Here is a 15694-nt window from a genome sequence, read left to right on the forward strand (position 1 = left end):
GATTGCAGATCTCCAGGGTGGTCTTGGGGTCGGCACTGCTATCGGTGTGCACATATGAGATTGGTATCGAGTTCCCTCTCCATCAACCATTATAGGGACCCGTTAGGCTAATAAAGTCCACAATAAAAACATTTAAGGAATATGGACCCTATTTCTTAAATGCTGTAATAAAAGTGACAAAACGAGGACACAAATTCTATTCACACTTTCTGTAATTGTTCCTGTTAACTTTTTCCTTCTGCTCATAAATCTTCCATTTCTTTTCATATCAGATGTTCCTCAAACTGAGCCATAGAAGATAACTGAAGGTTCATTATAAACACAAAACAATAAGGGTCATGGGGAAATCCAGTCTGCACGGCCATCAATTAATGATACACAAACAGCTATTTTAATCTGGAAAGTTAAAATGCAGCACAAGGCAAATGCAAAAATCCCTGTAATACAAAAGGGACAAATGGCACAGATTTGAAATTTTATAGTTTTAATGAAATTTCACATATAATGCTAAAACATTTACTGAAAACTGTACCTTACAGGTAATTCAATTTCTACAATATGATTCCTTGAAGACTGCAACAGCTGTAATTTGACCCACCCCTCTTTTCACGTATTCTTTATTTTTTTAAACTAACACTATTTGGCTCTATACAAAGAGATGGAAAAAAAAACAGATGAACACCACCAATGTATTTAAAAAAAAATATGTACACAACAAATATAAAAGGCAATTAAAAAATTGACATTTTAAAAATATAATCAAAAATATCAAATCGTACATTTGTATTTACAAAACTTTTCAAAATGTGTTCAATTCCAGTTATTTCAGAAAAATAAAACAAACTCATGACAGAGGAAGAGTCCATCTGTCTTTACAAACTACTGCTAGCAATAAACGCGGCAAAACGATCCTTATTTCAGTGCAGAAACCGTGACAGGCAGAGCAGATTGTGGAGGCTGAGGACCGAGGGTTCAATCAATGGTCAGTAGCCAAATTTAAAGAGTTAACCTCCAATAATGTGCGCCCAATAAAAAAACAACTCATAACCAAAGACCCTGGCCAATAAGCTACACACTGCATTCGAACAGAACACAAAGGCAAGGTTGTGAAAGTCTACATAACCTTAACCCTCCCAGTTACCTTGTCAGCTAAAAGATTCAATTACGTGATTTCACAAAAAACAGTAGTGTGTTCTTTTTAACAGATCACACTTAACGTTAATTAGGACAGGTTAGAAAACAAGGCAAGCACTATAACATTGTATTGATCATCTTTCTCCAAATATTCTATTTATTTATTTAATTAATTAATTAAAACCACATACAAAAATTGCATACAAATCACGAGCACACAGCTGAATGGCCTGTATGTGTGTGTGTGTGTGTTTTCTCCTCCTCGCCATCCTCACAGATTCAAGGTTGTTATCAATGAGGCTGTGTTGGGTAGACTGTAGATTGGGATGTTTATGATCGGTCGTAGTCAGCGACCACCTTCTTGATGTGAGAGAGTTTTGCTTTCAGGTATTTGCAGCGCTGTTTTTTCTTCTGATAATCGGCAGACTGAAATAAAAGAATATTAGTTAATAATATTAATACTAATATAATTAATACATGTGCCGTTTGGTTTTGTATCAAGTAAATTACTAAAATAGGTATTTATTGTATGAAGTTGCTATTAGTTTAGCATTATCCTAATACATTGACCTGTGCATACTTCTATCAATTGCAGTAACACACAGGATAGAATGTACAGGACTAACAGAAAAAGTCCACACAAAAATAAATACACAACACACTTAGTGTGTCACTTCACATCTCGTAATTGAAGACATTTTCTTTCTTTCTTTCTTTTTTTTAAAATTTAAAAACACTTACTTTCTTTTTGTCCTTTAATAAGTAAAATTCATCAGCAACAGACTGGGAAAGAATAAATAAAAAATTATTGATCTTACAGAATTAAACAAAAATTATATATATATGAAACTGCTTATGCACACTTTTTTCACATGTAAATTAATGCATCAAATTAAATTCCATTTTATAGATGCAGCCCCAGGACAGCATGTTGGATTCTGTCCAATTTGCAACATTTATACTACTATGTTAATTTTAAACGTTTAGTTACCACTGTATAAACACGAATGCCAATATTAATATATTACATGCATATTTGATAAAGTCTGGACACAAGTAGCCCTGGATTCATCTGCGCTCTCCATCCCTAAATGCTGGTTATCCCTTCAGTGTAAACTCAGAGCCTTTCGCTTTCCTGCAGTTGGGAGACGCTCACCTCGTACTCCTGCGTCCCCTCCTGCAGCTCATCCAGCTGTCTGTCCAGCTGAGACAGGTCCTTGTTGATTTCGTCCATCTCCGCCTGCAGCTTCTTGTATTCCTGCAGGTCAGCGTCAAACTCGCGCTTGTATTCCTGCCTCTGCTGGACTCCAGTGATCGGAGGGTACTCGCTGCAACCAAACAGACATCAGCATCATCAATCTCTAATGAGAAACTAGCCAAGTGCAGTTAAGGATGTGTCAGTCACAGTAACTGATTAATGACTGACACGAACGCTGCAGTTCGGTTCCTGGGTTTACATGATTTTCAATGCAACACGAACGGTACTACCTTGACATACTGCACCTTTATAAACCTACAGTTCCACTGCCCAAACTAATTGCAGGTGCCATGTTACAAGAAAAAAGGGGGTGACTGTTGAGAACAAAGTGTTACATTTCTATGGATTCATTGGGTGGGGTGGGTCCTCAGTCAGAAGGAGGAATGATCCCCGCCCTGGAATAAAGGCACTGAGACACTTCCCCCTCGTTAAGTGACACTTTTGTTTCCTCCAAGCGTTTCATGGATTGTGATCTGCAGCATGTCCCTGCTGTAGCAGCATCGTTACCTTTCAAGGTCGTCGTTGTCCAGCTCCTCCCCGGACTCCGCTCCGGTGGTGTAGTCTGTCTCGTAGTCCTGTGTGTCTGCTTTCCTGGCCCGGCCTGGTCTCCTCTTCTTGGGCGGCTTCCTCTGAGTCGACGGGCCCTCCGAGCTGCTGCTGTACACGTTGGGGGGCGGCATGCTCATCAGAGGAGCCGACACTTTAGGACTGTTGAGAAAACAAGAAATAAATCCATTCAGAACGCGTAATAACTTCCATCAATTAAGGGAAAGTCACTGGGAGGCTTCTGCTGTAGAAATACATCACAGATCATAAATCTAAATATTCAGCTGCCACTGAAACTGCAGACTTCAAGTCTTGCAGGAAGATGAGCTACGAAAAAAAAAAAAAAAAAAAAAAAAAACACACACACATCCAAACACACACACACAACCACACCTGCAATGTGTTCAGGGGAAGACCGCCCTCCCCCTGAAGAAAAGTGTTCCAGGAATTCTGGCACACAGCCCCAACGCTACCTTTCAACCTGGGACTGACTCACAGTATTCTTGCATAGCAGATTTCTGAGGAATTACGACATACATTCCTGCTCTCAAATTATACACCTGATGGTCACCAATACAATACTGTACATTAAAACAGTGCCACCATAAGCACCATGCTGGGATGCTATTAAGCCGTTAGGTCACTCCAGTGAAAGCGAGACACTGCACTCACGGGGGGGACTGGTCTCTGCTGGGCTCCTCATCCACCACACACATTGAGCCGTTGAATTTCTCCGGATAGTTGGACATCAGATCATCTGGCTCTCCCGTCACATTGTTTACCTGTGGGGAGAATGATCATTACTTCCCATTATCAATTCAATACATACAAAAGACAACTACTCCACTGTATTACAAATAAACACCACATGCAGGGGCAGCTATTCATTAAAGTGTGCGTGCATGAGTTGTTTGGTGTAGTTTTATCAGCAGTACTGTATTGTGTATTGTATACCCTATGAGATTTACATTGGCTGCTACCCTTTTGTAAAATACTACATAATGAGTGCTGGGATGAACATGTAGAATAATATTTGAATATTCTTTGACTTCAACAATAATGCGTATCGTTGACCATTGGTTTGGGTTTCATTTGTTTAATACCTTCTTGATACAGTCATTTATAAATGATGTTACATTAACGTGGTCATTTTTGCCACCGGATACAATTCAAGCCGTGTTTGTTTGAATATTTGAAGATTTTTCTCTTTGCACTGTCAGTAGTCTGAGACACTGTCCAAGTGGTGCAAACTCAGTTCGTTCGATACATTAGAAGGGGCCGCTTTTCAGAACTAGGCCTAGAGAAGTCTTGTTTTCAATGCAACGAGACGGTAGATTTGTGCAGGTTCAGGGGACTCATGTGATCCAGTAGAAGGTAGGCATGTATAATAGAGAGAGGGCCTACAGGAAAGGAGCGTTACCCGGGGGAGGGGGTTGGGTTCAGGTGTCAGATTCCCAGAGGCCCTGCTTCCAATAATAGAAAGCCACTCCTTCCTCGTCCCTTTGTGAGTCTCTGTACCTTTCCATTTCTCGAGTCAGCAGTCTGTTAACCTCAGAATTACAAACACATCTGAACCACAACTCAGAAATAAACAACTCAGATATTTGATGTGAGTCATCGTGGGTTGTGTTAAACTCTTAAACCTAGCATTGGGGCGGCAGGGAGGGGGTAGTGAATGACAAGAAAGTTTGATGTAAAAATCAAGACAGGTATTGTCTTGATTTTTTTTTTTTTTTTTTTTTTTAACGCTAAAAAAGAGGGAGGCAGTGGACCACACAACCTCCTTGATATATACATATAGATATATCTAGCATCACAGTTCACATAGCACTACATTTAAGATTGTTACTGATACATTGTGGCTAATCAAGCTTGTTTTACAACCTGGAATGGGTGAAACTGCTATGCAATACATTATTAATAAGCCTATGGTTGTCATTCTTTGCAGAAGAATTCAACACCAAACCTCAGATGACTTTGCAAGATCAAACTCCGTAAATAAAGAAATATAATAGTCATAACTGTAATTTATTCAAAAGGAGAAAAGGAAATAAATAAATTCAACTGGAATTATAACAATTTGTACTTTAATATCTCTCTATTATTCTGATACAAGTGCAAAGGCATGGGGAGGAAGCACACACGTGCCTGGCTGTGCAACACTGAAATCATTACTTTTCTTTAAATAAATCAGTGGGTTAACAACGTATGTTCAGTGTAGTTTTGGGTTAAAAGACACATGGCAGTATTTGGCACTATTAGTGCGAAATCCGTCTCCCTGCCAAATAGTGTGTCTCATTGAAGAGTACAACTGAAGTAACAATGTGCAACAGATGCAACCATCATATTGATTTGATATTTTAATTGTGTTGATAAAACTGGGCTGCTTTACATACAGTGACTCTCTTGCATTTAATTAGTCTAATAGCTTAAAGTTCATGTTATTTCAATGATTTCATTCGATGGCTTGTGTCGACACTACCTTCCTCTTCTTAATTAAAAGGGTTTCCCAATCGACGACGTCTATTCAGTATCGCTTCCGATCAAACGCTGGGTTTTTTAAGCCTTGTTTTTTAGGATTTTTTTTTTATTTTCGTACACTGGGGTAATTTAAAATAACTACTTTTAGTTTGTTTATATTATAATTGAATTATGAATTTTACTATTGCTGTAACCTACGACAACCGCAGACAGTACTCATTACTGGTACGTTTATGACTATGAGCAGGTCACACACGGAATAGGACTATTCTAATACGGATTACAAATTCTATGAAACATGACAAGCATAACTTTTCATTAAGGTGTCAAATTGTTAAAAGAAAAACTCAAGACTAATCTGGTGGGTTCTGTACTGTAGTTTGCTGCCTTCCAAAGAGAACTTGTCAGCAGAAATTCTTAAAAGTCTGTTGATTTTTTCAACAATTAGGGTTGTTCCATATTCATGTAACAATTAGCATATCCCATAGGGTATTTACCCTCCGTTAAAAAAGTTAAATGTTTTCTAAAACCTGTTCTTCCAATTTCATGTACCGATTCAAAATGAAAAGGTGACAGTTTTTGGCAAAGATTGAGGATAAAATATTCTCAGCATGCGCAGATGAATTTGCATGACTGCGCGTGTGTTCGTACTACAAATGAGACACTATTCTTCCACTGATACGATTTGGCACAACGTTGGCATTGTAAAGTGGTATTGCTGAAGTTTGTTCCGGTTTGTTCCGGTTTTCTAAACCTGTTCTACAGGCTCGCCAGCAGGCATGAAACTGAAGCACCTGACTGATAGCATCACCAGATAGGCTGGTGCAAGGGAGTAAAGCAACTGAAACGAGTCCGTAATGCAAATAAACCTGTCCGTGGATATTAGATAAACTCGTGAACTTCAAGGAAAGGTGTGCAGTTATGTCTGGAACATACGTCCCCCCCCACGGCTGCGATTATAAAGTTACCACGTGCCACGATTCTACTCTAATTATTTTTCTTCAATTACCCTTGATTGTTTTATTTAACTTATGAAGGGACTGGTCATCGGTCAAGGTATTCAATTGCACTCACTCTCTCCTGTCTGTTTACACTAGCATAGCACTGCGTGCTTCCATGTAGGCAGGATTTTGAAAGCAAAAAGATCTTCTACGATAAGCGAGAATTTATTTTAAGGAAATAAGATGAATTAAAAATCATACCGAATATAGGAGAATGCCAATACACAGCATGCTAAATAAAACCACATTCATATGAATATACTGTTCAGTCATTGGTTTCGTTTACAGTTTTCATTGGTCTATCAAATTTGAGAATAAACTAGGCATCTAGCCATTTTAAAATGTTAAAGTTTAGATAAAACCCATGTGCTTTTATTGAACATGCTTGGCCACGGCATTCTGAGATGATTTGTATCCATAAACACTCAGCACACGATCTTGCTTTGGATACACTGGAAACCTCAGCTCTGTACGGAAACAAGCACCCTGAACTGACAGGAGATAATGACAGTGATCAACGTCACTTTGACAATCAGTCATTTAGCAAAAATAAAAGAAATCAATTAACTTAGACCATAACAGGAAATATTATAAAGTATGATGGCAGTCAAGGGGTTAATGCAGAGCTGAACAATTGTGATGTTCCTCTTAACCGAACTGATTGAGGAGACTGGAATTTCTAATCACATCCAATCTGCAGAGACTTTATTATTGCAGGTCTTTGTTACACCCAACAGCCATGGGGCTTGTCAAGATAAACATCAGCTTTTTCAATTTGAGCTTTACCTAATCCAACATGATGTTTACCTAAACATAACTGGGGTTAATCTAAAACTATATTAAACTGCAGCAAAAAGAACAAACAGAAAATAATAATAATAATAATAATAATAATAAATAATAATACTACTACAACCAAGAGACACTGTATGACATCAGACTAAAAACTTCACCAGTCAATAATGCTCTAGTCCGATTCGGTTTTTCTCTTTTATTAAGAATTAAGTTGTAATAGTTGTAAACTGTTGTAATAGTGTACTTAAATACCCTGGAAACTGAATGACTGCCACACTGTTTACTATAGAACATAGCGGTCGGTGAAACTGTCCAAGCCACACCCAGAAACTCTCACTGCATTCCTTGCAATGAACCCTGCCTTTCATCATCTCCGAGTCATGTTTAAAGCCCATAGTGATCCGGCTGCTACCTCAAACCACGTTTCAACCCCAGCATTAACACATGTGGGATTATTCACAGGGAACATGTGGATGCACTGCATTTACCACCACCTGGAAAACCCTCCTGCTGCTACAAGTAATATCAGCTACAGAATTAACACTTTGTGCATGCTTGCTAATAACATGCAAATCTAATGCTTAATATATTCACAGCTTCTATCAGATCAGAATAGTGTAAAAAAAACAAAACACATTTTACAAACACTTAATCAAATACTGGTCAGTAGCGTATGTAACAAATTAGAGCCACCAAGGTTTATTGTGTGAGATGCACAAGTAATAATGTGACTTACCCAATCCTCGACATTGGCTGTTCCTTCGACTGGAACATGCTCCTTTTCCCAGTTGATGTTCATTTTCCCATATTTATTCATCTTGCCGCGTGTTTTCACAGCAAAGAAAATCATAATGGCCAATGCCACAGTGACGATCATGCCAAACACGATGGCAATGGCCTTGAAAGACAAACAGAATTCGGGGTTCAACTACAAAACTGTACAAACGTCACATCGGTTTATAAACACCATTACAGCAATACCCACGGAGCAACAATTTAAAACCCTACAAAGACTAATTAAATAGGGATTGTATGAGTTTGTATTTCAACTCAGCATTCTAACAGTTAGTTAAACACTATTATGCTTCAATATAAAACTACAGCAATTTCTGTTCTTTCTTAAACATGTTTGTCGTTTCCTATAGAGGTCATTTCAGCTCATGGGCACCAACTGGGGACCTCTTGTGTCAATTAATTACAATGTGGCATTCTATTATTATTTGTTTATTTAGCAGACGCCTTTATCCAAGGCGACTTACAGACACTAGGGTGTGTGAACTATGCATCAGCTGCAGAGTCACTTACAACATCTCACCCGAAAGAGCACAAGGAGGTTAAGTGACTTGCTCAGGGTCACACAGTGAGGTCTTTAACCACCGGACCACAGCCTCCTATTCTACTGACTCAATTCACCCTGGTCTGGAATGAGGAACCAGCTGGCCAACAGGAGAGCTTGATACAATTCTTAATTGCAGTCAAACCAGCAGTGGTTGCTTTGTGACGATCACATATTGTAAAAGGGCTTGGAAGGATACAGCAATTTATATTACATCTTAAAGTAAATACTGAACCCACACACCATGGCGAGCAAGTTCTTCCAACAATTCCGAAAGAAGGTACTCCCGATTCAAAATAGGTGGTGACAATGCTTTGAGAACACCAGATTACAAGTGAAATCAGCTTGTGCAACCAGCTTTGGGCCATCTTTGAAGCAAATCAGAAAAACTAAAGGAAACTCAAATGACAGCGTTGAACCGCTCGACATTGAATTTATTGAGGTTTTTTTTTTAGTATTTCTAATTTTGCCACTATTGGAGTGCTTTGTAACGGAGTTGTGGGTTCTTTGAAATAACGTCAAATAAACTGCAATCTACCAACCTCTTGTGGTTCCACGACGCAGTAGTGGTACAGATACTGGTTGATGAAGATCCCCGATTGCTGCGGGTTCTGGAACTGCGCGCACAGCATGAGCACTTGGTTGTAGAAGGCGGAGCCAGCGGCCTGCGCAGTGGGGTTCACCCCAATGAGGTAGACGATGGTGGCGATGAACATCATGATGGCAAGGATGGCGCAGGAGATGGTCACACCCAGGTAGAACTTTCGAGACCTGGCTATGTTCGACCTGGAGACAGTGATGATGAACACCGCCAGCATCCCGATAAAGCAAATGGCAGCCATGGCAATCAGGAAGCCCTTGGCTGTGCGAGGGTCGGTGTAGTTGCCTCCAACGCCCATTCCTGCCCCGGTGTAGCCGCCGTAGGATGAGGATCCCGAGCCGAAGCCGCCCCCGTATCCGCCGTACCCTCCGATTCCTGTGCCCATGCCCATGCCCATGCCACCCATGTTGGCCATGTCTACGTCCCAAGCCAGCGTGGAAGCTATGCAGGCAAAGATGCCGACACACAGGATGACGATGATTACGGCGAGGATCTTGATGATTCCTGGCGGGGAGGTCCACTTGTAGAAATTCTGTTCCTGCTCCTCCTCTGGATAGTAGGAGAATGCAGGCTGGGAACCCATAGGCTCCCCGTACACGTCTCTGCTCGGTGCATAGTTTGATGGGTTGCTGCAAGAAAATGTATTTCAGATCAATACAACGACTGAGCGAAAATACATTTAGCAATAAGTTTAGACAAATGTTTTGACAAAGACGTCTTGAATAAATAATGATTAATCTTGGACAGTCTTACCTAAAGTAACATTAGGATTAGTGCTAAATCAGGGTCTGTTACGTATTATTGGGTGTTAAGTTATGGATGAATTGTTATTCAATCTTGCTGGCCAAAATAGTCCCTTCATACACATACTGTACAGAAGTATTTATTCCCCAATTTAAAAAAAATACAGACTTGGAGCACCCCATCACTAAGACAAAAAGTAGAAATATTTAAGTTGTATTTATTTTCACTTTGAACCTGGTGAAGTCCATTTAACACTGCTGCCACCACACTGTAGATTCACTTCCTGTGCTACAGGTATCAGATCCCTACCTGAAACATGAAACTCGCTTTGCTGCATATACAGCAGGATTTTAAGGGTCAGGCATCAACAGGACGCTTATACCTGCTGCACAGGTAGTGATCCTTCAGTGTACTGTAGATGATTTAAAACGTGCTCAACTGCCAATTCAATTTTGACTAGTCAATGTGCATTAGTCAGAATGACCTGTATCTCTAGATCACATGGGCAACTACAAAAATGGCACTTGGGTGTACTTGTCCTGAACCACTGTAGACGTGTTTGATCATGTTCCCTTATTTTTAGAAGAGACTGTATGTTCCTGCTATCTGCCTGCAGCAACTTCTGTGTAACAGATACCGGACTGGGATGAACAAACTCATAACTTTGCTTTGGTAATTGTCACAGGTACTGTGTGTTCTCATTGGAAGACAGCGCTACAGACCGGTGCATGTGGAACCTGCGATAATTCAGTTTGTTTCAAGCGGTCTTGATTTAACTCTCTGATTTAGAAACACAAAACCTTAAATCTACAAGGCTTTTCATTAAAGGCTAAGAAATCAGTAGCTAAAGTAGACACATCTTCACACAGAGAGTGAGGGTTTGGAAGTACCGAGCCACGCTGTTGATGTTGAATCACCTGGATCCTTTAAGACCAAACTTGACAGTTGAGAGATCAGTCAGTTGCTGGGAACCAGATGAGTTCAGTCGGGCTGGATGGCTATAGTTTGTAAATTTCCTTATGTTCTTAAATCAGCTGCTTAATCATTTTCACATGTAGAAGGAGGACCAGGTTGTTCTACAAAATAAAAAGCTACTTACTATCCACTCCCAGGCTGATAGGGCGGAGGGCTTCCATATGGTTTTGAAGACATTTTGGTTCCCAGAAACTTCAGCTGGTTCCCCTCGACTGAAAAAACGTTCCCGATTTCTTCAATCTCTCAGTGCTGCAGTTCCTAAAATCCAGAAAACAGGTTCAATATTGGATTCTGCAGCATATCTATCTGACTATATCACGTATACTAAAAATGCACATACAGACGTAAGTGTTTTGTTCTTTTAAGTAACGCAAATAACCCGATCGCTCGTGGTTTCCAATTCCAGTCCTCTCAGGGACTAGTCCCGGACTGGGAAACTCTGTACAGTTTCCCCAAGTACCTGAAACCTGAGTGCTTATTATTGTTAAAAAGAAATGAACAAATGATACTGAAGAAATCAACGAAGGCCTCTGAAAATTTGATAAGTCAGATGTAGCGATTGTCCCTGATAAATACAGGATCTGTATTTGTAAAGGCTTAATAGTAGTTACAATGGATGTGCTAGCAAAGTAATCAACTGTGTAAATAAGAGGGACACTATAGGGGGTCTGCATTTCAGCAAGATAAGCCTGACCAGCACATGACTTCAACACCGTTTGCACTAGCCACTTAAGCCTGCTTTGCTCTTTTTTAAAAACATTTTTTAAGCATGCTTTTGATTTATGAAAGGCTTTATTTGGTTATTTAAAAGTGTCATTGGTAGTACTGTGATGAGTTGTTAGCATATGGTGAATACACGAGTTCTGGGAGGAGATTGAACACAATTTATTTATTTATTTTTTTTATAAATTTAGTCGTCGCCAATTATTTTACCCCGGTTTTCACCCCAATTTAGCATGCCCAATTATTATCTGTATCCTCGGCTCACCGCTCGCAACCCCCGCGCCGACTCGGGAAACGGAGGCTGGAACACGCGTCCTCCGAAACGTGCTCCTGCCAAGCCGTCATTTTTCGCACTGCAGATCCACAGCAATGCCACCAGACCTATAGTGCCGGAGGACAACACAGATCTGGCGGCTCCGCTGCAGAGCCACAGGCGCCCTATCGGCCACAGGGGTCGCTGATGCGCGGTGAGCCGTGGATTCCCCTGCCGACCTAAGCCCTCCCTACCCGGGCAGCGCTCAGCCAATTGTGCGCCGCCCCCTAGGAACTCCCGGTCACGGTCAGCTGTGACATAGCCTGGATTCGAACCTGCGATCTCCAGGCTATAGGGCACATCCTGCACTCCGCGCGGAGCGCCTTTACTGGATGCGCCACTCGGGAGCCCCCGAGATTGAACACAATTGAAAGTCACAGATGTTTCTTTACAGCTATTAAAACAAATGAGTTTTTGGCTTTTGTTTACATTTACATAAGAGTTGTCATACTGATGTGAAAATGTAGACAATAACACCTGTTTCTTTAAATATCCACATACCCCAGAAGGAGACTTTGGAAGTGGAAATTTCAAGAAACAGGTGTTATTTTTATTTATGAGAGGAGTCGTTCAAGTAGACGGTACTAATAAGCAAGTTTGCAATGCTTCACTCCATTTCTGATGGCAAATGAAATCTTAAATTAGCACGCCAGGCCACCTTGAAGTAGAGTATACAAGTGACACATGACAGGCTTGTTGATTTAAACAGGGTCACCTCTGTGTTTTGGGGTAATGTCTTCACACAAGAGGTGGTGAAGATGATGTCATCGGTCATGCACCACAGTTCAGGGGCTGTAGGCCCGCACACAGGGCCACCCTAGGTCTGTGCTCAAGTGTAAACAGATGGCTCAAATGAGAAGAATCTTTTAATCTGATCATCCATAAACCAGCTCAGGTCCGAGTTGTAAGTGTAAAGGCACCTCAAAAGCAAACATGAATACGAGAAAAAACTAAGATTTTTACAACACATGGCTGAGGTTTACAAGTTCAACAATAAACTACAAAACACCTGTAAACTACATGCATCAAGCAAGCAATGCACTTTACAAATCAGCAGGGCTGGAAACTCACACGAGTCCTGGATTTCAGATCCAACCTGTCAGTACATTTTAAACCCTGTTTATGCGCCTCACTGCAAAAATAAAATAAAAAGTTAACACATTTTATTTGTGGGACACACATGTCCCATGTACCTTAATGAGTTTGTTTGAAACACAGGACTGGGTGCAGGGCCAGTGCGAGTTTCTAACCCTGCTATATGCCAATGTATTTTTATTTATTTATTTTTCTAGAAAGAGCAAGCTATTTGTATCCTGTACCCTACGAGTAAAACCTGCCCCTGCCATTCCACCTTCAATTCTTGGTGCAGCTGGTAACCTAGAACAGGGGGGTCTTCTCTGACAGGTAGCCCCACTTTCTGTATTCCTGTTCCCTACACTGAACCCCTTTTACTCTTATTGGGGCGATGCTTAAGTCACAGCACACTTACCTGCCTTCTTTGCATTACCTTTGTTAATATATTTCCAGATATTTTGCTTTAACTTCCCTGGTTGCGGTTACCTGATGCACACAGGAACGGTCTATACCGGTCTAAACCTGTTTCCTTGGAGCCACCACATTCAGGGACAAAAGCCTCAGGACTGTTTTTTCCTTAAATAAGAAATGTAAGTAATTGTCTCAAATAACACTACAAATGATTCCTCATTTTTGTATTATTCATATTGGTAAGTCTACTTATAAAAACTCTGTTTAAATCCACGACCGCATTTGCTTACAGGTCTCCTCGGTGGTCCCGACTTTATTTCTACAGTAGAGATCTGTACTCACTCAGGTCTTAAGTGGTCTGTATGTAACACGTGGAATAGTAAATAAATAAAGACCATTACAGGCAATCCCATCATACAGTTGGTCTTTAATATATTTGATTGCATTGTACTGTAGCCCTGTACGGAGGTAAAATTAATAGCAATTCTGTAATTTGCTGATATTTTTAAACACGAACTAACACGAAGATGCCGTTCTACAGTTTGTATGTACATCACCAGGCAGGATATGCAATATTAATGTCCAAAGAAATTTTGCTATTAAGGAAATTAACTGGAATTAAAAAAAAATAATAATATCACGTGAAACAAGACAATGTGTGTATGTCTACTACATGGAAAAACTGATGTTTTACAACAGCAAAAGCCATCATTAATGTTGTTAGAAATATGAATAAGTAGGCCTATTTCTAGTCATGTACCTAGTCAAACTAGTCAACATTTTTAAACTTACCTAAATTTTCCACAGCACCCCGACTTTACCTAACTGCGAAGTTACCTGAAGAGAAAAGGCTTTCGCTAGTTATCTGAATAAACGCATTCTTCCAAGACTCCACTCAACCACTACAGCATTTAAACTTATACAATCAAGTAAACAATATCACAGCATCACAAACTCCATACCTTTCCATACCTGCGCTCTATCCCTGTCGCCTTGTATCAAACCAAAACAACTAAACAGGTTAAACAACTTGGCACGGATCCATAAGCAACACGGTATCAAGCTAGTGTTGAATGCATCCCAGTTTTTGGAAAGAGCTTTTCAAAAATTACCAACACAATGTGAATGCGACTCGTAACTTCTTCCACCCTTATTAACAAGAACCTACGGTTAATTATTCATCTTTTTTTAATTAACCATCAAATATTGTAAATAAATACATTGTTGAATACACTTACAGGGTTCGTTAGCTGATGCTCTGTGTTTCAATTTCAACACACCTGCCTGCTGTTTACGTCCTCACTCGAAACTTGTAAGCTATGCTAATGAGTAATGTAATAATGAGACGGCACACCCTGCAGCGATGTGAGGAAGGACTGGGCAGGGGCGGATCCAGGTTTCACATTACTGCCCCACCGAGAAGCAAAACAGGTTTGTTAGCCAGCTGCGCTCCTTCATTGGCTGATGAGAGCTTCCCATTACTACCGCGCATCAAGTGAACCGTGAAAAGCTATCCCAACAGGTTATTCCACAAGGTATTACTGAGGCACATTCAAGGCACAGTACAGCACCTGTATTTATATTATAAAGGACAAGGAGTTAGATCAAATTGTGTATGTTTTAAATAGTGGGTAATAATATAACACCAAAAACATTTAACGTTTTCTTTTTTTTTTTTTTTTTTTAAACGAAAGCACTACCCGTATGATTTTGTTACTGGCACGAATGCATCTGATTTCGTTGCTGCCTGTGTAGTTGTACAAACAAGTTCTTAATTATAACTACCCATTTCCCTTCCTTCAGCCCCGGAATGTTTGAATTTGTACTGGAGATAATACTGTATACAACAAATCCTGCAGACAGGATTTTGTACTGGCCTAGTGACTCATTAAAATGAAATGCACTAGGACTATTTACCTTTGACTCCTGCTTTTACTAACAGCCCCGGAATGTGTATTAATTCCTTAATATTTATATTATTATTTATTTCTTAGTAGACGCCCTTATCCAGGGCAAATTACAATTGTTACAAGATATCACATTATTTTTACATACAATTACCCATTTATACAGTTGGGTTTTTTTACTGGAGCAATCTAGGTAAAGTAACTTGCTCAAGAGTACAGTAGCAGTGTCCCCCACCTGGGATTGAACCAATGACCCTCCGGTCAAGAGTCCCTAACCACTACTCCACACTGCTGCCTAGTATTATTAATGTGCATGTACAGAACCTAGGCTCGGGCGGCTTCATATTTCAACAGGTGCTTCGCGTTATTGTTTTATTTATTTATTTATTTACTTC

General features: G+C 40.1%; 1 protein-coding gene across 4 annotated transcripts; it reads right to left on the reverse strand.

The window, feature by feature from the left end:
* Nucleotides 1-467: 467 nt before the first annotated feature.
* On the reverse strand, nt 468-14793 carry LOC117403913 (occludin-like). 4 transcript variants are annotated; one of them, XM_058986513.1, is made up of 10 exons: nt 14631-14793; nt 14185-14229; nt 10996-11129; nt 9094-9781; nt 7952-8113; nt 3611-3720; nt 2900-3100; nt 2291-2462; nt 1876-1917; nt 468-1560 (listed from the first exon to the last, which is right to left on the reverse strand). In XM_058986513.1, exons 3-10 carry the CDS (start codon nt 11046-11048, stop codon nt 1465-1467), a joined length of 1524 nt encoding a protein of 507 aa, XP_058842496.1. In that variant the 5' UTR covers nt 11049-11129; nt 14185-14229; nt 14631-14793; the 3' UTR covers nt 468-1464. The 4 variants fall into 4 exon arrangements, with proteins under 4 accessions (XP_058842496.1, XP_058842502.1, XP_034784150.2 ...); XM_058986519.1 differs by lacking the exon at nt 14631-14793 and adding an exon at nt 14355-14522; XM_034928259.2 differs by lacking the exon at nt 14185-14229.
* Between the last annotated feature and the right edge of the window lie 901 nt (nt 14794-15694).

The sequence above is a fragment of the Acipenser ruthenus genome, chromosome 2 (assembly GCF_902713425.1).
Source record: "Acipenser ruthenus chromosome 2, fAciRut3.2 maternal haplotype, whole genome shotgun sequence".
NCBI lineage: Eukaryota > Metazoa > Chordata > Actinopteri > Acipenseriformes > Acipenseridae > Acipenser > Acipenser ruthenus.